The 27,941-nt window shown below is 29.8% G+C and overlaps 1 protein-coding gene across 1 annotated transcript; it reads left to right on the top strand.

Moving 5' to 3' along the window:
- Positions 1-26,834, top strand: LOC129962321 (BDNF/NT-3 growth factors receptor-like). The gene is made up of 5 exons (XM_056076066.1): positions 1-178; positions 8,183-8,486; positions 21,801-22,044; positions 23,588-23,749; positions 26,715-26,834. Exons 1-5 carry the CDS (start codon positions 1-3, stop codon positions 26,832-26,834), a joined length of 1,008 nt encoding a protein of 335 aa, XP_055932041.1.
- Positions 26,835-27,941: the final 1,107 nt, after the last annotated feature.

Below are 27,941 nucleotides of genomic sequence, written 5' to 3'. Positions count from 1 at the left end.
ATGACTCCATGCTTTGCAGAATGGAGAAAGTGCTCCGGATTCTGTAATATCCTGATTGGTAGAAATTTGCCTCAACGATCTAGCGGCAATAATATAAAAGAGACAAGTGAACTAATTGAATTCGAAGGGATAGTGAATCCTATCTATTCAATTGATATGAACGAGGAATTTAGTACTGGTAAGTTATATATATATAGTGTAATGCCCTGATCTAGACTGATCAAATAACGAAGCAAAATTTCCAGACAATTCTTTATTTTACAGCCCTATATATACAAAGAACAACTTGTTCTAATATTGGTTAAATAAATAATTATTTACACCTGTAGTAGGAGATACAACAGTCAAAGTCGAAGGGTTTCTTGAAACTCATTTGGTTCTCGGCCTCCGAACTCGTGGGCGTAGTCCAACAGTCTCCTGCAATTCGTTTCTTTTCTCCTCCTGAAAAAAAAAAAAATCCCCGCGCTTTATTTCGGCGACAATTTCCGCCTCTTAATTTACATTGGTCATTTGAGCTCTCTTTCAGCCAATCGGGGTTCAGCAATATGCTCTCTCAGCAACGTCAGGGGGTCGTGGGAAGGTCTTTTCACAAAGAGAAACATCTAGCCTCCAGATGTTTGGACACCCCTTTCTCTTTGAAGGTACTATCAATACCTCTTGGACGAGGAATTCCACATATGGTCTTTCATTGTAGTCGCTAATGAACAGATGCGAGACCACCCAGGGGAAAAGATCCACCATCTGGCTATCTCTAGCAGTTTAGTCATTAACAGCGATGACACAGCTGGCTGTAAATGTCTTACCAGTACTGGGAAACGGGGAATGTTACAATATCCACGTCAGATGTATACTAGAGTTGAACCAAAAAATCAATTTTCTACTTTTAATTTGTAATAGCGTGGAAAAGTTGCTTTTTGGTGTAGATAAAATAAATTATAAATATGAAAAATATTGGAGTAGTCTTTAGGTGCCGCAAGGACGTTAAAGTTTTATAAAATAGAAATTTTTGCTACCTTAAAATTTTTTTTCGAAATAATCAACTTTTGATTTTTAATTTGTAATAGAGCCGAAAAGTTACCTTTTCGTATAGATAAGATAAATAACAATTATGAAAAACATTATAGTACATCTTGAGGTGCAAGGACTTTAAAGTTTCATAAAAACACACTTTTTGCAACTTTTTAAGGATTTTTGCGTGCCTTGATTATGAAATAAAAAGCCTTAAATAGGCGTTGTCATATGAACAAAAGAATACAAACTGTTTTACTACTTCACTGGCATGGCACTGAGTCGTCACCGGAGATGTTATTATTAAGGTAAGGGGGAGATTTATCTGCGTCCGGTGGCAAGAACAGAGCTGGTTTCAAATCAGTAGTTTTGCCGAGTTCAGTTGAGTTGGCATCTCCACCCCGTCTATTTTGTAACTGATTTCTTAGTTTGTACGCTTGTGTGCTTTGCTGTGAGTAAAAATGGCACCGTCGAAATTAATGAAGACAAGACAAATATCGGAGTGTTCTATTTTTGGAAAGTTTAGTGATTTGCTTGAAGTTGAACTCACTACTGACGAATCTAGTGCTACTGTTATATTAGACGTAACCTCAAAGTTTCCTCGGAGAAAGATCCTTCTGTAAGCGAAATATGTGACACTTTTGTTCCAATAATAGAACAAATATAGTCAAGAGCTTCTATTCCCATTGCTTCTAGCAATAGAATTTTACAAATAAAAAAAAAGCAAATCATGCAAAATACAGGAATTTATTAAAGTCTAAAAGCAGAAAATGTTCAGATAAGTTTGATTCCAATCTCACGGAATTTAGAAAAGTAGCTAGACGTTTATTTGATATTTCTGACTTGTATAAAAGAAAAAAAAGCGCCAGTTATGGAATAAAATGTTCCAAACGATCAACGCTGTAATAGAACAATGGTTATAGGTAATACTGATATTGCTACCATAAGCTCATTGAGGAAGAAAGGAGTTAGAAAGAGAACTACAGAGAATAGTTAAGTTTAATCAAGAGGGAAACCAATCACATCCATCAAATAGACAAAAAGAGATAAAACTACCAGGTGCATGTGTGGTTTCATATTAAGTTAAAACTTTCATGTATTTATGGTTCCAAACAACCTTTTAACCTTATTTCATATTCACGCTAATATCTGGCGATCTCAAGAACGTTATAGATCAGATTATTAAAAAAAAAATGGGTACTTTGCTGCTTCAGAAAATATCCTTTTGTCCCTGCTAAGACATGAATGTAAAATTCAAAGAGAACTTGGTTTACGACGTGTTTTAAAAGCAAGAACATAAACTAAACACAAAGTGGAAGTTTAAAGTTCAAAAGATAAATTTCGGTGCAAAGGATTGCCTCTACATGATTTCATGGCTCAAAATGTCTGTGGTTCACTCGCAAGAGAATGATACATAAGAGCAAAAATTGACTCACGTGTGAATATACCAAAATTTAATTTTAAAAAAAGGCAGTTTAATGTGACAATGAAGTAGAAACAAACATTTTGCATCTGCAATATTTGTAATCGTGAAAGATACAGAAGTAAAAAACGCAAAATTTCACATAAAAATATTTTTTTTTATTATTGTGATGCCTATGTGATGACCAATTGTGATGCCTATATATGCATTTAAAATCATCTTTTGTAACATTATATGAACGGAAAATTCATAAAGATATTTTATCAAAGTTTATAATTTTTAAATTTTTTTACAAACTTTAAGCTCTATGCGGCACTTCGAGATATTGTTGTATTGCAACTAGCATTTTTCAAAATTCTTTTTAAATCTAAAAGCTAATTTTTCTCCTCTATTACCAAACAAAAATCTAAGAAAATTTTTTAAAGGTCCTTTTTAAAATTCCCATTTTTTTTTTCAATTGTTTTACAAAATTTTAAGCTCTTTGCGGCACCTCAAAATAATGTAATATTGCAACCAAATTTTTAAAAATTGTTTTGAATCTGAAAGGCAACTTTTCCATACTATTATCAAACTAAAATCTAAAAAAAACTTTTAAAGGCCTCATTTAAAAATTTCCATTTTTTTTTCATTTTTTTTTGTTGCAAATTTTAAGTTTTTTGTGGCATCGCAAGATAATGTAATATTGCAACCAAATTTAAAGAAAATGGTTTTTGAACCTGTAAGGCAGCTTTTCCACCCGATTACCAACTAAAATCTAAAATATATATATATATTTTAAGGCTATTATCGTTCCACCCTAATTTTCACCCGTATAAAACTGCACTTGCAGTACCTATTTTGATACTGCACTTGCAGCATCAAAATAGAAATTCATTGAAATAAACCTAGCTGATCCCCTTTATATATAATCAAGACCTCAGGTTCAAAATTTCAAAATAAAAACATTCTAGTGGTATTCAGTACATTAAGCCTATTTATGGGCTTACTAGTCTTGCCTTGGAGAGTTAAAGGAAGATAAAATGTGTCTAACAAGAAATGCCAAAAAATCCCTGAATACAGGGTTACAGTAGGTAAATTTATTAAACAGAATAATTGTCGTATTTAAATTGCAAATTATTGTTTTAAAAAGATAACATTTTAATCTTGTTAATTCCTTGTATTCTCGTTATTTTAAAAATCTTCCACTATTCATATTCTTACATATAAATATTTTAAACCATATATTTTTTCTCATTTGATAACATTTTTATTATTCAATAAAAGGTCAAGCCTTGATCATGAATATTTGTACCCACATATTTTTCCAATTTAATTACAAATATTCATTATTCATGAATTAATATGTTGAATAAAAGCATTGTTTCCCAACATTTAAATACAAATAATTTTCTAATTTAACGTTGTCATTCAGCAAATCATGTGAAATTTATTAATCAAAATTGTAATTATGAATAGTTAAATTCAAATATATATATATATTTATTTATTTTAACCACAATTATAGCATTTAACATATCATCTGATTGAGTTAGCGAGGCTATACTTTTCATGAGGCGGCTAATGCATTCTTTATTTTGAGTTGAAGTTTTAGAATTTGTTTACTATCAAAATTTCCAGTATTAATTTATTGACAAATTTACGACATTATTTATATATATATATATATATATATATATATATATATATATACACGTCTGGTTATTAGTGGATTTAAATCCTAGATTTGTAACACCGTCAGTAGACTTTTATATATTTATTTATAGTAAATAGATATATAGAGATAGTTATTTAAAGTAAATAGATATTTTATATATATAATTATATTAAATAGACATGACATACAAAAGGAGCATTTAAAAACAACAAAAATTCTTTTAACACTGAACTATAAAAATATTGTAATATGAACCGGGAATTTAAAAGTTAAACACATTCTAAAATGCATTGTAACACATTTGAGATTAAAAAAGTAATAAATACTGGACTTTAAATGCATTAAGAAACAGACATGGAGATTAAATGCAACTTTAAAAACATTAAAAAGCAGATTAAGAATTCACAATTTGTAATAACTTTATCTTAAACATGGTAAAGTACATTAAAAAAATTCAAGTTTTGTAGAAAAGTTTTCAAATGTTTGGTAAATTTCTATAACAATTTATTATTTATATAATTGACTTAAAAAATAAACAATGGTTTTTCAAATTTCAGTTCAATATAGCGTACTGGATATGGCTGAACTCCCTTTTTTTGAACCCTTTAAACCCCTTTATTTACCTATTTTAACCTTTTTTTCGTTCAATAGCTACGAGCAAAAAGGCATGACATGTACCCTTGGAACTTTACCAGTCAAAGAATTTGAGAGAACTTTTAATTTTTTTCTTTCTCGTAAGACAACATATTGCAATTTTCATAAATTAATTGTAATTAATTTAGATATAATCTTTTCTCACATATCAGATGAAACTGGCTGATGGGAAATCTACCTGACCGTGTATGTGTGAACATGATACCCCAAAACAGGAGCAACTAGATAAGTTAAATGTATCATGTAATTTTATCAAAATGTGGATTTGTATTAATTTTTTTAATATAATCTGTAAAAATATTGATTATTCGTGAATCTTTCTATTCATGGGTGTTTGGATAATCATTTAAAATCACCAAAAAAAATAGATAAATGAAATTTGGTACGTTACTTTGATATAATTATTACAAATATGTGCCGAATTTTTCCTCCAGTCTAGAAGGATAGGAAGATGAACATAAGTCATGCTTGATTCTATTCAAATGTACTAAGTAATATGGATAGCGCTACTCTTCATAAACATATGCATAGAAAAAAGTAGAGAGGTTCCCATTGATCTGTACCTTCATTTTATATCCTTAGATTGCTTTTAATAATAACAATAAAATAATATTGATAAAAATTATTTTCTAATTTGGGCCTCACAACTTTTAGGGTTGATCCTGCACCAATGCTTGCAGTTTATGAAGTTTTGTTCCATAAGTAACACCCGAATCAGTAACAAAATCTGTGTGAAGTAATGTAAAACCATTTGTTTGTAGCAGGTTGTGATTTCAGAGCATAACTATGAAGGCTACACTTTTGAATATTCAAAAATAATTTACTGTCCACGCATCATTGAAGTATTTATCTGCATTATTTTGTCTTTGAATGTCCTCAAAACATGTAATTAAAACTCGCCATGTAATTAAATCGCTTTCTTCTTTATCCACTCAGATTTTATCATCTATCGAAAATGGCTCATCAACAAATCAACAAAAAATATTGCTTCGAAGAATTGTAAAATTTAAAAAAAAAATCGATCTTTATATTTATTTTTTAGAAATGTTTTATATATCTATAATTTTATCTAAGAAATATATCTTCTTTGATAAACTATTGAAAAAATATCTTAAGATAGATTACGGTGTTAAGATTTTTACGGTGTTATTAGTTTTTTAATATTCCTAACAAAATTATTCAAACATTTAATTCAATTTATTTTGCTATTTTTTTCACCTAAATCAAAGTACATTAAGACTAAATGTTAATAATTTTCCGAATGTAAATAACTTTAAAAATATTCTTATTGTTTCTTTTATGAATCTGAAAGAAATTATTTTATTCAGTTCATTAAAGAACTTTAAAAAGGTGTCGCATTATAAAATGAACGGACATACAAATCCATGATTTTATATATTAAAAATCTGAAAAGAGAAACAACATAGCAATATTTTTTATTGTATTCTTTGAAATTTAGACTGCTTTAAAATGTCAAATTATGTTTATTCTTATGAGAAGAAAAATAACTGCAGGTAGAGATTAGAGAAAAAGTATAAATTTGCATTATAAAAACAGTTAAACTAAGAATGAAAAATATATCGATAGCTATTTTTCAAATATATCCCTTCCGAGTTCCTAATGCTTCGATGCGATTTTAATCAAAAGTGAGCATAAAACTGCATTATGAATAATAATTCAATGGAATTAAAAAAACAACATTTCGAGCAAATAAGCTATATCAAAGAAATAACAAATACAATTGCATAATGAAACCAAACACAATTTCAATCTAAGCCCACATAGACCCATTATGGGACATACAATTCAGAGAAAATTCCTGTTCCTCTTTTCTTGAACGAGCCCTTCTCACCCTACCTTTCTCCCTAATGCCGTCATCATCACAATGCCTTACGCCTGAATGAATCTTCAGGCCCTCAGATCTTGTCACATTCTTAAATGGTCATAAAACATTCATTGTGTTGACTACCCTCCAATTCATCAAGATGTCGAAACGTGTAGGAGAAAAGAAACACTTTAAAATCGTCTGAAACCTTCTTCCAGCAGTACTCCCTTACGTTAAAATGCGTGCAACGTGCTTTTCAAGACACCATGGGTAGGTATTGCAATACCGGTATACCGAGATACCGAATACCGGTATTTTGAGCCATTTGTACAATTTTGTAATACCGGTATTCACAAGTTTAAATACCGGTTTTTCGGTATTTATTAGAAATTTTTAAAATTGTCTGCACTATATGTTCAGGGTTCGCAAAAATAGCAAAATAGTATACGTTTTTGTTTTTATGTCTCCCTAATGGACGAAATCAATTAGCTAATGAATGGCTTAATTAATTGCTTAAATCTAAATTAGCGAAACATGGATTATCCCTGAAAGAAAATATTGTAACCATAACGACTGATGGAGCAACAGTTATGAAAAAAGTTGAAAAGTTGATTGGTTGAATTGTGCTATGCTCATGGAATTCAATTAGGAGTAATAGATGTATTATACCAAAAAAAATAAAGAACAGAAGAATCCAAATACTATGGATATAGAAACTTCGGATTCCAACTTTGAAGAAAGTAAGAGTGAGGGTGATACTGACAGTGAAGATAACGACAATATAATTGTCGAAGAAGATATTGCTATTGAGGATGAAATATTAACCCATCAAGAATTGCTTCCTATAATTTATAAAGTTCGAAAAATTGTTAAGATATTTAAACATTACCCTATAAAAAATGACATATTACAAAAATATATACTAACTGAAAATAAAACAGAATGTATGTTAATATTAGATTCTAAAACAGACTGGAACAGTTTATTCCTAATGATGGAACGATTTTCGAAACTGAGAAATCCAATTCAAAAAGCAATAATCGACTTAAATCTGTAAATTAACTTTTCAGATGGTGAATTCGACTTAATATCCAGAACTGTATCAGCTCTACGGCTATGTCAAAATGCATGTGGAATCTTTAGAGGGTTACCCTTCCTGTTGCATGCTTCTTAATCATTTACTCTGATAGCTTGGTGATTTTCCAGCCGGAAGAGAGAATTGCAAAAGCAGTTTAACAGGCAGTTTTGCAAAGAAGCATTTTTTCAGATTTCTTTATGCTTTGCTATCTTATAAAAAAATGGCATTTACATAATGTGCGACACTACAAGGATAATGTTAGTATACTAATAAATATGATAACGAGATGAAACGAAAGCTTGATATTTCGTTTTTTTTAAAAAGGACAACTGTTTAAACTTTCGGCGCACAATATAATATAAGTACACATTTTACGATATTTTTTTATTAGTTTCCCAATAATAAGAATCTGTAAATGAGCGATATTTTCGTTATCCATATTTCACTGCAACATACCATCTTCTGTAAATAATTGTTAATTAGAAATTATTTCTTTTTTTTTTATTTTTGCAATCATGATTTTGTTTTCTTGCTTTTTAGATATACCTTACATAGATGGAGGAAGGATAAATGTATTGAGATATCTTAATGAAGGACAGTTTGGAGAAGTTTCACTCGGCACAGTTGATAATCTAACTAAAGAAGCCCCAGTTACATATGTAGCGATTAAGTGTTTGAAAAAGAACAATTCTAGCAACAGCAGAGAATTTCAAAGGGAAGTTGAGCTGCATGCTGATTTACGGCATGCCAATATTGTCGAATTTTTGGGCATTTCACAAAAAGACGAAAAATTCATAATGATATTTGAGTACATGGAATTCGGGGATTTGAATAAATTTTTGAGGTAAGAAAATTTTTAAAATATTAAAGTAAGAAATAAATAAAACCTCATTTAATTAAAAAATACATACTTTCTTACTGTAGCAAATACTTTCTTATACCTACTTTCTTATTGTTATTCAAATGAAATTCATTATTTCCTATATTTATCTGCTGTGTTTTCTGTCAGAACTATCTTTCTCAATTTAAGTTTATGTTTTTGTTTTTGTGTTGAATGTTATGCTGAATTATCCAATCTTTAATAGAATAAAAATTCATTAAAAATGCCCAATTTTTAAAAGGAAATAGAATGAATATATCATTTTAAAGTATTTTTTACATACTCGCAGTTTTTTTTATTAACTGTTTGACAATAATTTTGCATATGTATCTTTTTAAAAATTAAATTGGTGGATTAATCAGTTATTCGTTGTAGGGTTTTGCTTTATCAATCTAAAAATAAAACAGTACATTTATATACTATGATGTATACGGTCATATAGAGTTATTGAGAAGAAAAGTTGTTGCCGTAAACAGTTTTTCTAATTTAAAAGGATCTAATGAAAGGGGAAAGATGATTGTAATTTTATGAGTGCATGCTATGGAAATCTTATTAAAAAACACCTCTTTTCCAAAATAATTATTAATTAGCTCTCCTTATTCACCAGAAAATCCCTAATTACGCCAGAGCATTCCCAATTATCTCAGACATTAGGAGATACATGTAAATAGTGTTTTAGCTTCTGGGAAAAGTAAAGAAATAATTTGAATACATTTGAAATAACGAGAATTTCTATCTATTGCCTCACAATTAGGGATTGCAATACCGGACCAAAATTTCAATACCGGTATTCGGTATTTTTTAAATCTTAATACCGGGATACCGGTTTTAATACCGGTATTAGAAATTTTAGAAAAAGAAAGAAAACACAGGTGTTTCTTTGTTTTATTTGCCAATTTTGTTAGAGAGTGTAAATATCACAAAAAATAATTTGTAACTTATAAATTATAACAGGATATAATCACAAAAAAGTAAAGAAATATCTTATTTATTTAAATCACAAAAAAAGTGTAAATATCCCTATTCAGTCTGTGGTACTATTACAACTTTTTGAAATGTGATCTTAAAAAACATAATCATCCATTGTACTGTCATTAAGCCTGAAAAGTAATTTTGTGTAAAAATTGCCATCTATCGAAAACGCTCTTTCGGCATCTACTCTAGTTGGTGGTACTGTTAGCAATGCGCGATATACTTTTTGCAAGTATTTACCTCTAAATCCCTCATCTTCAAACAAATCGATTTGTCATCGGATGGTTTTGGATATAGCTGATTTCTGTATTGTGTTTTGGTTTGCTGAAATTTTCTTATTTATCGCTAATTCTAATTTTTGTTCAAGAGACAATTCCTTTTCACTATCGACATCATAAGTGACATCATAATCTTCGATAATTGAACCGAATTCTTCTGAATGTGGATAGGTTTGTGGGTGAAAAATTTTAAGAAAATTTACTCTAAACTTAATCAGATTTGAATTGGTTATATTCTTTTCTTCTTTTTCATTTTTAAAATCATTATACTTATGTAAAAACCATAAGACATTTTCGATTTCGGTATGCCTATCTTCTGTGCGATTTTTCAATGTAATGTATAATTTTTCAGATAGTGATGTGTACTGTTCTTTCAGTGACTGCAACATGAAATTTATTGCTGCATTAGCTGTTAATAAATTAGAATCTCTCCGACATAATGCCTCAATAGTCAGTTTTATTGGAAGTAGAGCTGACTCTTACTCTCTTCAAAGTTGGAATCCGAAGTTTCTATATCCACAGTATTTGGATTCTTCTGTTCTTTATTTTTTTTTGGTATAATACATCTATTACTCCTAATTGAATTCGATGTGCATAGCACAACTGCTGATTTCAATCAACTTTGCAACTTTTTTCATAATTGTTGTTCCATCAGTTGTACAATATTTTCTTTCAGGGATAATCCATGTTTCGCTAATTTAGATTTAAGCCATTAATTGGCTAATTAATTTCTCCCCTTTGGGAGACATAAAAACAAAAACGTATACTATTTTTCTATGCTCGCGATACCTGAACATATAGTGGAGACAATTTTAAAAATTTCTAGTAAATACCGAAAAACCGGTATTTAAACTTGTGAATACCGGTATTACGAAATTGTACAAATGGCTCAAAATACCGGTATTCGGTATCCCGGTATACCGGTATTGCAATCTCTACTCACAATATATTTTACTACTATTTCCCAATCAGTCCAAAGTACTGTTTTTTATAGTCATCCAATAAGAAGGATTTCCTTTTCAAGGAATATTTCATATAAATTAAAACTATAAATCTTCAATTTAGTGTAGTTCAAAATTAATCCATAGCGAAAATTTTTGGTAGAAATTGAAAAATGAATCTCATAAAAATAAAAATCACAAAACATCATAACACGCAAAAATGCATTATCCGACACTTTCTAATTAAAATTGGGATAAAATAATCTTTTTACTTAGTAGCAGAAAGTATTTTACCTTATATAAATAGCCCACTCTTCTATTCAGCTCATCTTTCTTTGCCATTTGCATTGCTTGAAAATGAGAATCACCAGAATTGCCAATATTATCATCTTCAATTATGTCAATCGGAAAGAATGTCCACGCAACTAACTACTCAAGGAAGCGACAACTACATCTACCGTCGGTCTCTGTAGGAGACACGTGGCGAACAACATCCTTTCAGTCAAATATCTGCTCTCGGGACTTTTCAAACATCAAGGTCATCAGTAAGTTTGTGTCGTATTTGTCAGCCAAGTAACGCATCATTTTGATATCAAGAATCTGTTCCTAATAGCCGAGTAAAATATTTTCAGAACTTTAATTTCGCCAACTGTGCCAAAAGCAAGATAAATTTCATTGTTTAACTTAAAATTTTAAAATGCTGATTGATTCAAGAGATAGCCACTTCAAAACATTTAAAACCAATTAGTGAAAGTGTGAACTAACGGACTTGAAAGATATATAATATATATAGATGGCATCAGAGTAAGGAAATCAAATCTAATGACCAAAAGTTAATTCGAATTCCTATAACAGCACAATTAAGATAAAATTTTTGACATAGTAAAGTGGGAAAGCTGACCATTTTTAAATCCTAAGAATTCAGAGTTCATTAAGGATGATTTTTTACTCTAGCAGTTCTACACTAGAAATAAGACAGACTAATCTGTTTTCTATTTACAAATCAAAACAACGTTTTTTTTTTTTTAAAGATTTGAGAACAGAATAATATGATAAACAGGATCCAAAAATGATAGAATTTAGATTTTATTCTCATCTTGGAGTAAATTGATGAAAGGAAACTGTAAAATAAGAATAAATTAATGAACACTGATTCTTTTAAAATAAAGATTAATTGTAATTTATCAATAGGATGCTAAATCAGCTATGCAGAGTACAGATATCAACAAAAAAAATGGAACATTTTAGTAACTTTGTTTATTATCGCATCGTCAGAAAACTGGTGTCAATGGAAATGGCTTTAATGCTAGATTTTTTTTAAATAGACAAACTGATTAACTGATTTAATTAATATAGTTAATTAACTAGTATTATGGATTTTTCCCATTACAGAAATCGAGAATTTCAATATTTCGACCCAAAATGCCTTTTTTATGTATTGAATTAAATTTTGTTCCAAAATTCGCAATAGTTGATGAGATACACTCAATTTTATTTGCTTAAAACTCCTCTAAAAAAGGGCCCGGATTGTGAATTAAGTAAATATCAGCTTAATAATGGCAAAATAAGACTTGCCCCCCTTTTTTATTCACAAGAATTTCAGAAGAATAAACATCACGATTCAGATTTATTCTGAATATACAGTGGTGGAAACCCTCTAGAAAAAGTTCATTCTTGAGGCTTGAGGAACTCGCATTTATAATCTATTTAGAGTATTGACATACAATTATATATCATTGGAAAGATAATTTAATTAAAATTACAATGCAATAAAGCTTGTTTAATTATCTACATTCTATCAAAAGTTACAGCTAAATAACAAGAGAAAAGAAGCACAACGCGTTTAATTTGATATGAGTAATTTTTCTTTAATAGAATGCAGTCAATGAGCTTGAGGTGTTAAGAGAACCAGTCAGACATTGTTTTGTTTTGTCAACGAATTAATCAGATTACAGTAGGATTCAACTCTTGATATTTACTAGAGTTCAAATGAGAAAATTTGTCAATGTGTTAAGTAATTGCTAGTAAATTAGTTGTTTTTTATTGTTTTCTTTCGTTTATAAAGCTTATGAAACGTAATAAGATTATTGAAATGGTATAAAGCGTTGACTGAACACTTGTAAAATAGTGCTATTTTACATCGTTTTCTATCGTACCCAAAGGTGACATTTCTAAACTTTTGAAGAGATATAATGATACTCAATCTCTACAAAACAAAACTGGTAATGGAAGAAAAAGGTACACAACATCAACTTTTGGTAGGAGAATTCAAAGACTAAGCTTACTTGACAGAAGAAAATCGTCTGTGAGTATACAAAAAGAAATGGCACAATGTAATGTAAAGCTTAGTACAATGTCTGTTCGAAGCAGACTGAAAGAATGCTAGAATTCCACGAAAAAATAATTTTTCTCTGAAACAAAGGCTGAAAAGAGTTAACTGGGTTAAAACTCATGTTTATTGTACAACGAAACAACGTAACAGTGTTGTTTAGAATGATGAGACCAAAATCTCCCTGTTTGGTAGTGATGGCTTAAAATACATAAAACGAAGAATTGGCGAATATATGCATACTGAATGCATTTCACCAAAAGTGAAACAGTCAGTAAGTGTCATGATATGGAGTTGCAGGACATCAAAAAATGTAGGTCGATTTTCTGTGATAAATGGAAATAAAAATGCCTGAACATGCATAAATGAAATACTTGAACCCAAATGGAAGTCTTCCTCTCATGATCGTTTCCAAGACAATCAAACATTTATATTTCAACAAGATTCAGCTCCATATTATGCCACTAATGTGTGAAAAAAGTAGTTTCCAGATAATCGCATTCCTTTACTGGAGTATCCTCCAAATTGCCCAGATCTTAACCAAGTCGGAAATTTAAAGAAGCGACTGAAGAAACTTGTGCATGAGAACCAACTCAGCAGAAAAACCTAAGTAATCGAAGCAATAATTAAATCTTGGTATCAAATTATAACAGATGGTGAACTTAAAAAGTTAGTTCACTCCATGAAAAGCCCATGTAAGGTCGCAATCAAAACTAAAGCTACCCAACTAAGTATTAAGTGGCATTGTCAGATTGTTTGCATATCACTTTTTCTTCCATGCGTTTCCCTTTTCCTTGTTATAACTTAATGTTGTAATGAAATTTTCTGCAAACATATAGCATCAGTAATATCTTGAATAATTATATTTCTATCATATATAATTTTATGTTATTACTTTAAAAAAACTTAGCGTTCTCAAAATGAAATATATATATATATATATATATATATATAAATTTCCTAAACTTTCAACAATTTTGGCCACCTTTGTGAGCATTTATTTTACAAATTACAAAAATTATTTAGTTTTTATTTAATTATGAAGCATTTGCATTACTTTTTAAATCAATTAATCATTTGGCCTTTTTAGATGATCGTACCCTATAAGATTAACAGTCATCTTCATTCTTATGGCGAATAAAATACGATGTATGACCTATTTTTTAAAATCTTTGATTGACGAGAAGCAAATATCGTAAAGACATTTAAAAAATTAAATTATCGTTGTTTTTAAAACAAGGTTAACTTATTTTCAAGTGGAAACGATTGTTTCAGTAAAGGGTTTGATTATTACAAGTTTCATAAAATCATTTCATTGTGATAAAAAAATTACTTATTTGTTTTTTACACAGTTGTACAATTTTTTTAAATATTTCAATGCTCTAAATAAATTTTAAATATTTAAAGATATATTTTCTTTATAATGCTATAATAATAAAATTTAAATTACGTAAACATTGGGGAAGCTAATTAGTGGAATGAAATTTTGCTTATCTGGTTACAGAACTGTATTGGAGTAATATTTATGATGATTAAACTTTGTTTGGAATAAATATTTTTTATGGAATAAAAATCTTTCACTAGTTTGTATAAGAATTAAACAAGGAAAATAGCTGCAATCTTCAAATAGATTATCACTATATTTCAAGGAATGTTTACATTTCAAGCCCATCTGAACCCAAGAAAAAGAACAAATTTCAAATTGAATCCGTTTATCTACGAGCACGAGTACTCAAAAAAGGAACGAGTTTAAAGAAAATTTGTTATACATTTTCTTACATCGAAATCATTATTTTTTTAATGAAATCTCTTAAAGGAAATCTAATTATTGAAGCACCTAAATCTATACTAACATAAAAAGTTAGATAGGTGAAATTTTGTACGGATTTATCATTAGATTTTAATATTTGTTTGAAACTTCAGCTCTATTAAAAGATAGTGCCTCCCATTTTGTCTATTTCTAGGTAGACAGGAGACTCATAAACGCAACATGCTAGAAAAGTGAAATTCAGTTTGAAGTTATGACACCTAACAGGTTCTTTATCAAATTTTAGATTCAATCAATCGAAGAGATGAGAGTCAAAAGGTTTATTGGATTATATTCTGTAAACAGAAAAGCTTAACAAAAGCATATTTTGATAACATATTGAAAAATTGTGGAATTTAGAAGTGTGAGCCGGCTGAAAATTCTTGATGTACTGCTAGATAATTTTTAAAGACATTTTTTAACGTGCTGATATTTATTGGCTGGTTAAAATCCCTCATTGAAAGTAAAGGGGGAAACAGTACTATAAATAACTGCAGTCAAAATGGCGGAGTGATGTACAGTATTTATGTGAGACATTTTAGTATGGCAACTTTGTTCCCATGCAAAAATTTTATTATGATTCATTTTTCCCATATTCATGTTGGAAAATTGTAAGAAGTATTTAATTAGTGTTATACATTCATTTGTTTCTTGATTTTATAAAATACAATAATTTTCTTTTAGTGAGTGATAACTTTTTTGAGAAATACACAGTATTTTCTGAAAAAACGCTGAAAGTTCGTAAGTCTCATTTCGTATTGGAAGGATCGTTTTACAGAATCCGATAACTTTAGAAATTAACATTAGACTTCCATAAAATTTCCTTGAAAGGTTAAATTCATGAAGATAAATTGATTCACTAAAAAGATTGCATAATGGAAAATTTTCGAGATTGTAGTTAATTAACTCAATTAATCAGACTGTTGCTTGGAGCACACTTGTCCTAAGAATTATTTCCATCGACATCAGTTTTGTAATAGCAATAATAAATAAAAAAAATACAGAGGTGTTACTTTATTTATTTAATATTTTATTTATATTACTGACTACTGTATGAATATTTCATCTTCATTCAGGAACTTTTTGCATTACCTATCAAACTATGCATATTTAAAGAGTCATGCTCGATAAGAAATAAATTAATTCTAATATCTTCTCAGATTCTACTTCCAGTTTAAAATCAACGATTTCTAGATTCTTCAGTCAGAAAACAGTTTTCTTTTCCCTCATTGATAATTATCTTGATTTCTATAGCTATCCGCCTTTGACGACCAGCTTGTAATCCTAGATTATTGTCTTTTAGATTAGTTGAATTATTAATAGGGAATGTATTTTTTAAAAAACTTTAATCCCTTCCAAATACTGAAAAACTTGAATTTTATCTTATCATTCTATTCAAATTACTGCACACATTTAATGATGAATTATTGCAATTGAAATGTATGCCGTGAAATAAAAACGGAACTGATAATTCTACTTCCATTTTATGATTCAGATAAAGCGATTCCTTTTTCATTTTAAAACTTAAAAAAACAAACACCCATGAGATTGGATATTTTGTTGGATGATGACATATCAGGCATTAAAAGCACCGTCATAGTTTGTGTATCAAATTAAATTTGAAATGAAATAGATATAATTAAAAAGGTAATTTTTTTGATATTTAAGATGATGCAAAAATCAGTTTTGTGAGATAATACTATTGGAAGATATGTTCATCCATTTTCATATGTAAATCATTTGGAAATGGTTAAACCTATTTTTATACTCGATTAATCTTTATATTGGACACCTGTTTCTTGATTTCTGTTTTATATTCTTTACTCTAAGTAAATGGAACTTTAGGAGGACATCTCGGACTTTCTTCAGATTATTTCTAATAACATATTGCAGCTCCATTAACCGACAAAACACTTTGTCTGAAACATTCAGTTAGAGATTTATTTACATTTGATTGTTGCCATGTGACAATAAGTAATAAGAACGATTTCTGTGCCACATGCGTTATTATTTTATATATATGGTAGATACACGTCCTCTGAAATTGTCTTCGGGGACATTTAGATCTTAACGGACATTCATGCTTCTATACAGCACCTTTCTCATTGGACGAAAGTGGGGGGACAAGATGAATATCAAGCATGAATATCTTATACTTTATTTCCAGGCTCTCCGATGAACACTCTATACACTTTCAGTGGATCCCCTCACGTGTTGGGTTTAAATGGTAATGAGATAGCGCATAACTTAGCTAACACTGCCTCAGCTGACATGTTTCATGGTGATGCAACACTCACTTATTCTGTAATCTCCTCTATCAAAAAGATGGAGTCGAGTGCACTTTGGAGAGTCCCACCTGCTCACCCTTAATACTTTGGTAAGAATCCCGGGTGGTGTCACCGTCTGAATATCTCTAGAAAACAGCAAACGGCTCTCTCTCTCGTTTTTTGAGTGAACACACCAAATCTCTCACCTCCCAACACGAACGGAAGATCTTTGCTGAATGTCCTTGGTGCAAGGCAGATCATGCCTCCCCCAATCATATTATTAAATGTTTAAATTTTACGATTTTTGAGATTTTAAAGGACCCGCTATTGTTTTTGGACTTTTTAGAGATGTTTGGTTTCATGAAAGTTGTATAGCGCAGCAAAAACACCTGGGATCAGAAACAACAACAACAACATATATAGTAGATATCTATCATCATACAATTTGAAATTATTATTGGCATCGAATTTTATATATAAAAAGAAACATGTGTGAAAATTAAATAGCAGAAATTTTAGTACATAAGTAGGTCATATGAGATAAAGACGAATACAAGGCAAGATTTAATATTACTTTCAATAGCACGATAAATTATTCCAGATGAATAAAAAAATATGGATTATCTTACATTAAAAGACTTATCTCAATTGTAATGCGATAATAATTTTCAGGAGCAATTATCAATTTTCCCATGCTTCTTATGAGAAAGTCCTAAAACGAAAATAATAGTTACTTCGTAACTCATAGCTGCAAGAATTACATGACCCAGCAACCTCTGTGCTATTTAATAACGAGTATATAGACTGATTGATAAATTTTACAAAGTTTTAATTTCTCTTTTTCAAAATGCAGTTTCAACTTAAGTAATGAAATGTAAAATAATGACCTTACAAACAACGGAGAGGCATTTCTTTCTCTAATTTTTTAAAGCCAAATTACATATTTTCAATCCCATAAAAACCTTAATATTGTATAGTGTAATCGTCTTTCCAGTTGCCTCTCCTGACTCTATTAGGAAGCTTATTTTTGGAATTACGATCTTTATAATTTAGGAAAAGGTTGCTACATTTAGTATATAGTGATAGAAAGGTGAATTATTTTCAATGCATGGCAATTAAAGTTTTATGACATAGAATTTAAGATTGCAAAAAACGCATTAAAATTGAGCCATCGGACAAATTAAAGAAATTATTTTCTATAAATGGACTTCAATTTTCTGTAAGGAGTTTTAATACGTAACTGGGGACATTAATTTCTTCACGCTGCTAGAAATATGGAGCCAAAGACTCCATTGATATTTTTCTTTTTTTTGTCTTTTGTAAAAAGCATTGGATTTTATTTTGGACACATAACACAGTCTGGAAATCATGTAATTAACAAAAATATTAAAAATGCCAAATGTTATAATATTAAATGTTGGAAAGATGTTATAAGAAAAAAAACCTAAACAATCTTTTAATGAGTATTTACTTCGTTTACATATTACAGAATTACACTGATGTTAATAATTTTTAGAATTTAACAAGCAAAAATGAAGACTAAAATCTTTTAAAATATTATTTTAAGAATATTTCTTTATTCTCTTTGCACTCTTCAAATTTCAAAGCAGTAATGTAAAACAGTAGATCCATAAAGCCGTTTAAATCCACTACACTATCTACCAATAAGTAATTGGACAGCTGTGGAAAAAACAGATAAACACTATTTATATTCAATAGTTGGTAGAGTCTCCACCTGAGGCAATTACAGCTTTACACCTCCCAGGCATACTTTCCACAAGTATTTGGTGGACAGTGGTATTTTCTTTCACTCGGTTCGGAGAAGACATCTAAGTTCTTTCACTAAATTTGGACTGCTGCTGCACTCCTTAATTTGGCTATCCAAATGTCCCGGAGGTTTTCTGTTGTATTCAAGTCTGGACTCTGGGAAATACCTGGTATATCGGTTCACCCCACTGTCATCATACAAATCCATGGTGAACCTCGAAACTTGACAACTGGCGTTGTCCTCCTGGAAATAACAATGATACAACTCGTAAAAGAGCCACTAATTAGAAAGCACATTGTTGTCTAGAATTGTTGAGTGGGAGTGCTTACCATGAATTGTGATCAAGGATCCCAGTCCATACTCTAAAAAACATCTCCAGACCATAATTCCACCGCCACCAAACTTTACTGTACGCAGAATGCATTCTGGTAAAATACATTCTCCATGCATACGCCAAACGCAGACTCTTCCATCCGATTGGTAGAGACTGAACCTTGATTCATCACTCCAGAGAACTTGTTTCCACTCGTCTACGATCCAATTTCAACTTGCCTTGCGCCACCTCAATCGTGCAATGCAGTGGATTTTGTAATCAATGAATTATGGGGGACAGCACGCCCATGGAAGACTGAAAAATGTGTTTTCTTGCGATTGGTATTTATTGAAACAACATTCCCCATTTGCTTGTGGGAACTCCTAGAATTTCTTTAGTTAGCACTCGTCGTCTGTTAGTTTCGTGGGTCTGCCGGCTCGAAGTATATTCCGACAATCACTACTCACCTTGCAATTCTTAATCTCAAAAGAAACTGCCGATTTTGAAATGTTTAACTCACCAGATATGTCATTTAAGGATCGGACAATTCTATGATATCCAACAATAATACATTTCTTGAAGTAATACAGCTCTGCATTTCGAGTTATCTTGCATGTGACTAATGCCAATGCTGTTTCCTGCGCAATATTTATACAGAAGGCGTGATTTATATCAGAACCACAGATATTCTCATTTGCAAGGATATCCAAATACTTATCAGTGGATAGTGTATATACAAATCACGCAAATTTGGCTTCTTTTGATCTCTATATTTTTGCTTAATTGCAGTAAACTGAAGATTTATATGTTTTATATACTTATCAATTTCTTTTATTTAGCATTACTAATATTCAAATTCATTTGTAAAAGTTTTTTTTCCTTGCAAAATAAATAAATAAAAATAAAAAATAAAAACTGTTACATGATTGTGGTTCGAAATTAGGGGCATATTAAAATTACATTTCAATTTTCTCTCGAGTTGCAATGAACTAGAATGAACTGAAAAAATTACCGTTACTGTGTACAAGTTATTTTACCCAGATTACAATAAGAAAAAAATGATTAAGGATGAAATAAATTCCTTTGTAAAGAATGTACGAGTTTCAAATTTGTGTAACTTAATTATCAACTCGGAAATTTTAACAATATCTACATTCGCATATCTGTAAGTAGCAAAAATAACAACTTAAACAGTTTTGATTTTGGTAAGCTTTTTTCAAAAACATTTGGAAATTTGTAGACACATATTTAACACCATTTAAATTATTAACTGAAATCTCTCTAGAGAATTTGAATTTCACAACTAAATGTTTCAATCTCCCATTAGCATTTTCGTTTGTAGGAATTTTATAGACAGGTAGAAAATATTCATTACTAAATATCGTTCACTATTTTTTTATATAAAACAAAGGATCTTGCATAGATTTATCCCAAACAATTATTTCAGTTTTTTCCCAGAATGCAAAAATTAATGAATGTAATAAAATTTCATTAACATAATTTTAAGTATCTAATAAGGTTGCCACTACATTGCTTTTATTTACGGAAGAGAAGTATACAATTAATCTGAAACGTAGAAGCATAATAACGGTTTGTACTTGATATGTCTGTCTTGTCTTCGTTTCAGATGTGTTGAACTAGGTATTTGTGCATTATGATTTTTAAATGTAGCAATTAACGTAAAGAATGTCAACAAGCCAAAAAATGAATTTTGATAGTAATTAAGCCCATGTTTTGACTCAAAGTAATTTTTATCATCATTTAAACACTGTCAAAAGAAGATATTTCATAAGATAAATGAAAAAAGATAAATATTTCATAAAACCGTATAATTTGTTTGTAGTATATTATAACAATACTTAGAGCTCTCGTCAATTTAAAATAAATTTTGAAGAATTTATTAAAAACAAAGTATCTTATTGCGTAAATTTTACGTTGATTTATTTAACTCAAGTTGAATTTGTAAGCCAAGGAGTTCGATAGATGGAGCGCGAAGATGCACCTACAATTCTTTCCATGGAAATTTGAATAAAATCCTGGAGCATATGTAACCGTGAAACAGATTTCAGGCTGACCTTTGAGTTTCCCTTCTGCTCGCTGCTGGCTAGGATCAACCACAACCATAGTATTCTCTTCGCCCACTAACCTTACGTTCTTGCAAGAAGACGATATTTCAATGTATTTATAACGCGAACAGATTATTTTAATCTTTTTTTAAATTGAAAGGCACCTTCTGTTGGGATAGTTGGTCCAGTTACTTTTCTAAACTATGTGTTGTAATTGAAAAAATGATTCTGAATGTTTTCCTTCCCCTCGTAATTTTCTCTTTATTTGTGTGTTCAATAAACATTGTTGTTTTATTGTAAAATTTCCTTATTACTTCCATTTCCGACACCCTTTAAAAACCCTAGATATCTCCTCAATTTTAGTTAAACTGCGTTTTTGCTATATGGACGCATCCTACATATATACCATTTAAGATTTTCCTGCTGTGTCATTCCCTTGACATTGAATGTAGTGCATTTCTTCACTTTATCACTTATTTCGTCCACGTGCAAACATAAACATAATATGTGCAAACATAATGTTTACCTCTCTTTCAGAGACCGAGATCCAAAATTCCCAAGGCCTCAATCCGTTTTTGAAGATCAACCGTACCCAGTACTGACTATAACAGATCTTATCAGCATTTCCAGCCAAATCGCCGCCGGGCTGAATTTTCTTTCGCATCGTCACATAGTTCATAGAGATCTTGCCACTAGGAATTGTTTGGCTGGAACAAACATGAAAATAAAAATAGCCGATTTTGGAATGGCCAGGCTTGTGGGTACTACAATATTTGAAAAAGTATGTTTTTATTTCCTAATTCTACTATTCGATTTTATGTTCAGTAAAAGCTAAAAAAGCAATATTTTAGGAAAAATATTATATTTTGATCTGTATTGAATTTTGCCTTGCATTTTTAATGCAATGAGCCTCGGAACCACTAAGCAGGTTTATTGGTGTAGATTTATTGTTAAAGAACTTACATTTTGCAGAAATTTCCTAGCAGATAACTATTTACAATGGGTATATGATTTGTTGACTTTTTCAACTAGCTTGCTGAGCATCTCAAATTAATAAACTCTAGCACATGTAAAATCATTACATATTCATAATATTTCTGAATTAGACAAAGAATGTGGAGGAAGAAATGGTTCTGAAACAATATAAATTGTTAATGAAGAAAAAAAAATGTGGAGATTTTACATATAGTAAATAAGTATTAAAAAAAAAGTAATTAATTTTTTTTCAGAGAATTAATATGAATAAGTATTGTGTTTATTTTATTATTTTTTTATGAATTCCTTATGAAAATATCTCGCATGAAGATTTAAAAATTTAAAAATGTATCTCAACCAAAAAAATGTCCAATTTTTATGAATAAAAAATGAGGTCTTTTGAGATGCTTGTATAAATGCGTGATAGTTGGTCGAATTTAAACGTGGAATCGGAAAACATATCTTCGTAAACAATCCCTTTAAATTCTAGTATTCTTTAAAAATGGGTAAACAATTTATTGATTATTGTTTCAATAAAACTAATAATTATAATAAAATATCATAAAATGAGTGTCATAGTCGAAGTGTAGTGACTGTTGAATTTAAAATTATATGATTTGCCATTTGCTATCCATACATATTTTAGCAATATATGAGCTACATTTGCTTCAGGCTTTATAAAAATGTATTTAATATCTGAAATAAACTTATTTATATGAAAACAGACGAAAAATAATAAACAAGAAATTCCAAGGGAATATCAATGGACGAGGTAAAGAAAAACTATAGATATTATATTTGTTTTTTATAATTGCTGAAGTTACGAAAATATTTAGTAAATCTTATTATATCTTCAAAAAGGGTATCAAGAGGTTATTCATTTAGAGGTTAAGAGGTTATTTCAAATGCTGTCCACTATTTCAATACGAAAAAAGAATTATTAAACGCATTTCGATAAGGCAACTTTCATTCAACATTTCATGTGAAGATCTGTTAAATTTAAAATAAAAATACTAAATTCTAAACAAGATAAATTAAAGGAAGGTGCATACTGAATATGTTTTGTTAAATTAAAATAGTCTTGGCCTGATCTAAAGATTTGCGAGAGAATAATTTATAACCTGAACCTTATTAAGATATTCGAATGTTATCTCAGCTCTACGATCGGATCGAATTGATTTACAAAGAACTACAATCTACAAAGATCTGATTAAGAAAGGGAAATCATTTTATTTCCATTATTGAATATCAATACTATTATTTTCTTATATATATTTATTTATGACAAAAACTGATTGCATGACAAAATAAACCTTGCAGTTAGTATATCTTTGATTTTCTCTTTTCAGGAAGTTTCTGAGTATGATATGTTACCAGTTCGTTGGATGTCACCAGAAAGTATTTGGTATGCGAAATTTAACACACAATCAGATGTGTGGAGTTTTGGAGTTGTCTTGTGGGAAATATTTTCCTTTGGGCAGCTTCCATGGCATACATTATCCAATAAGGTGGTAAGTTATTTTCATATTTTTAATCCCTAAATTTTACTATTCATAATATCTGTTTCTTCCTACCAAAACAAAGGAAATTATCATTAACATGATTATTATTGCTTTACTTCAGACTCATGTTTGTAGTATAATTATTTTGCAAACTTAAATCTAATTTAAAAGGGAATTATAATAAGCAAGGTATGCTAATCTAAAAATAATTAACACGCTAATAATTTATATACAATGAAAAAATGGTGATCGAATAAACCACTTTTTAATATTTCATTTATTACAAATATTTACAAGTATCATTATGATTTTCAAAGTTTAAAAGGAATACACATTCAAAATCATTTATGATAGTGATTATGTTGCTTTCCAGCATAATTAGTTCAGTCACTGGAAAGACCGTTTTATGATCAGCTCTGTTGGATATTGATCGGATACCGAATCAGTGATCTCAGGGATTGGAAGCAAACTTGGTGACCATTTGGCTACTTTGGCGACAAAATAGATAATACTGGAATCTTTCAAAATTTTGATGATAGAACCAATAACAACTGAATATGCCTTATTGTTCCAGAACCTTCTCTGCCCGGCTCAGGAAACTATAAAAGGCCGGCAGTCTTAAGCCGAAATCAATCATGGAAAGAGTCAACGGCGAATAGTTGGATCAGTCCAGCGAAGAGCAAACATTGTGAGGAGCTCAAGCCATTGCTGAATTGAGCTGTGGGTCGAGTTCTGGTGTTTATTGTGGAAGCAGCATCGAGTCGTATCTGGAGTAGAAAGTCGTGTAGTAGTGAGTCGACAGTTAGATACAGCTAAAGCTTGGAGTTTGTGTAGAATTGCAAGTGTTAAGCGTGACCGTAGAGGAGGCTACGATGATTCCATTCTCCTGCTCAATTTTGTCAGCGGGCTGCTGTGTGTTGCCTGTGTTCATCTCAGCAATATATTTGTTTTCTGCGTGTTCTTGTCTTCGTGCTTAATAAATGTCTTTTGTTACTGAAGCCTGCTGATTGCATTTGTCCATCGACCAATAAATAGCAAAGAACCCCGAATTTCATAACTACTGGTGTTAGAAGTGGGATATTTACCTTTATTATTTTCAAAGTTTAAAAGGAATACGCATAGTTATTGAGCATTCATTATTAAATAGAATTTTCATAAATGTAATATAGTTTGCTGGGAAGGGAATGGATATTTAACTTCAAATATACGTATCATTCCAAAGTATTTCCACAGAATATATATATATATATATATATATATATATATATATATATATATATATATATATATTGCATCGAAATTTGATTAGTATAAATGTATATCAAAAATATTCCATTTTAGATGCTGAATGTATAATAATAGAACATAGGATAAAATTTTAGCTCATACTGTTAAAGACCAAATATATACGCTATAGAATAATTCAATCTGAAGCATGCAGTATTTTTTTTTTTTTTTTTTTTTGCTTCTTTACTTAATTTTTTGGCATTATTAATTTTGAATTGAGTAGTATCGTGTTTTCCATATTAATATTAAAACAAAGTGCATTTAAATTTTTGAGGGGCATCTTAGAATTTTGAACATTCATTCATTCCAATGAAGATGAAAACCATACGAGATTAAAATGTTCTGCTAGCCATTGCTTTTAAAAGTCAAAGAAACTGTTTTGTAACAATATAAAAAGAAAAAAAAATTCGAAATTTGAAAGAAATTAAGATATAAAATCTAAAATTGCAATCTCCTTAATGATATAAATAATTTACTTGCTACAATATATCGTATTTAATCATAAGATTATATTGATTGCTCCGATGAAGGTAAAGTTTTAATTTCAATTAATTTTTTTTCATTATTTAAATCGTTATTAATATTCTCTTACATTACAAATTTTATATAAATGATTACTGATTCTGTTTTTATCATAATAATTTAACTCTATCAGCTATGTTCCGCGATGTGTTTGGACCTGTATAGCGAGCCTCGAAGCAGGTAAAATCTCCAGGCAACGATGTCTTCCAAAAGAATTGCGTTTAATTGCAGAAAAATTATGGCTGTTAATTTAGAAATACCAGAGAGGGTTTTTTTGACCGAGCACACGATTTTAGAGAATCGCTATCTCAAATGTCTAATCTTTAATTATTTGAAATCTTGTTGCTATTGAATTAACCTCAATTTTTGGTAGGTGATATTTTAATAGTCGATGGTGAGGTTAGGATTTGCTTAAAAGATTTTTTTTCCTTCAAAATTTGGTGGTTATCAAAGGTTCGCTAGGGGTTGGTACTTGGTGAAGGTTTTTGTTGGCTGGTTTTGAGTGGGATTCCGAATTATTTGGAAAGGCAGGGCAGTCACGGTGACGTGTGTATTTACAGTTTATTTATACAAAGTTGACGATTACTTCTTTGATTTGGTATTCTCCTGCATGCTCTCAAAGTATTTAATCCATCTTGTTCTTTATGTGACGGTTTCTTGCTGAACAGTGGCACCCTGAGAATCTAAAAGCCCGTTGCTGCTATAATTCTTTTTTATAAAGCTCAAATTTAATTTTAATAAACAAATGTTATTGATAATGTAGATATTCTTGCAATTTTCTTCTTGCTTTTTTACATCTATTAAGTATAGAAGTATGAGGATTTTCTGTCTATAATGTTTTATTTTCTTTCTTGATTCTCATCATTACAAAGTCCTATTTTTCAGATCTTTATTAGCTTCAATGTTAGGATAGGAGAGGAGGCCTTACAAAGTGAATTTTAGAAGCTTTGGGTACATATTTTTGACTTATGTCATCCAATCATTTCTGTAAGATTTTTCCATTGCCTGGAATTTTATTACAATTTCTTGAAGAATGATGCTGTATTCAGCATTAAGTTTTAAGCTAACTGTTGGTGTTGGTTTTTTCGTCCTAATCTGTTTAAAGTTTATACTGTAGGAATTTTCATTTCTGATGATGAATTATTTCACTTCTGTCATCTTTTAGGCTGCTTTAATGGATGAAACTTTTTGGGAACAATCATGTGATTTTGGATTCGAAAATTATGCCAAATTTGTTTTCCTTGAGGTTAAAAATACTCGAAATATCGTGCATCATGGTGCATGAAAATAAATCTCTGAAAGAACGTGATATGATTATACAAGATTTGAATTCTCAAAGATAAACTATCGTTAATTTAGCAATTGCTTGTTTAATAAGAATAATTGTTTGTAAGAGTTTTTTTACTATAAAACCTGTATCAAAATCAATATAGATATCATTAAAATTTAAATCTTAATTATTAAGAAAAATTAAGATTTGAATTGATGCAGAAAAGTTTTAAAGCTTTATTTTCTTATTAGTAATTTATTCGACATCGTTTCAAAGAAGTATATTTTAATGAAAACAGGTACTTTTGGCAACTTTTTGGAATCATACAACACCAATTAGGATTTTAGTTTACTTAAACTGCCTTATATAACTGAGTAAGCTTTTAGAAAATATGTAATTTTTCGATGCTCATACAAAATTATGAGTTCTATATTTTCCTTATCAGCATCGAATATGATAAAAAAGGACAAATTAAAAATATATAACAAAAGTATACGACTTGCTTATAATTTTTTTAGGTTGATTTCCTTTATAAATCGTATCTGTTCAAGTCTCTGAAACTGTTAAAACTTCTCCAATATAAGTTATCATAGTTCTTTTCTGGCATGTTTTTTGCTTGTTGAAATTGTTTTTTCAAATCAATCTAAAAAAATTATAATCAAGTTGTAATATTATTAGATAGATTATTAAAAAAAAGGAACAATAACTGGTGATCAAGTGAAACAATTTTATAATAAATTCTTACTATCATAAATGAGTTATATTCAAAAGAAGATTCATTTAAGTGATGAACAGAAAGATAAATTAAAATCAGCACTTCAAAAAAATGAAAAAAAAAATCTTTACAAATTGATAAATCGAAAACCCAAAATTACGCAATGTTTTTTAACTTAGACATAAATAAGTAAAATACAACAAGGAAAAAGAATGAAAATCAGTAAAACTCAATTAAAGAAAATTTGAAAATTTTTACCATTTCTTATTCTTATTTTCACAAGTTTAGGACTTCGAGCAGCTGGTAGAGCAACTAGATGCGGAATTAAAAAAAAATATTAGATAAAATTTCAGGTTCTGGAACTAAAAGAAAAGACTTTTGGAAAGGGAGTGTAAAAAAGAGGTGGG

Source organism: Argiope bruennichi, chromosome 2 (assembly GCF_947563725.1).
Source record: "Argiope bruennichi chromosome 2, qqArgBrue1.1, whole genome shotgun sequence".
Lineage (NCBI taxonomy): Eukaryota > Metazoa > Arthropoda > Arachnida > Araneae > Araneidae > Argiope > Argiope bruennichi.
The sequence above is the reverse complement of the archived record's forward strand: the minus strand, read 5'-3'. Positions and strand labels throughout refer to the sequence as shown.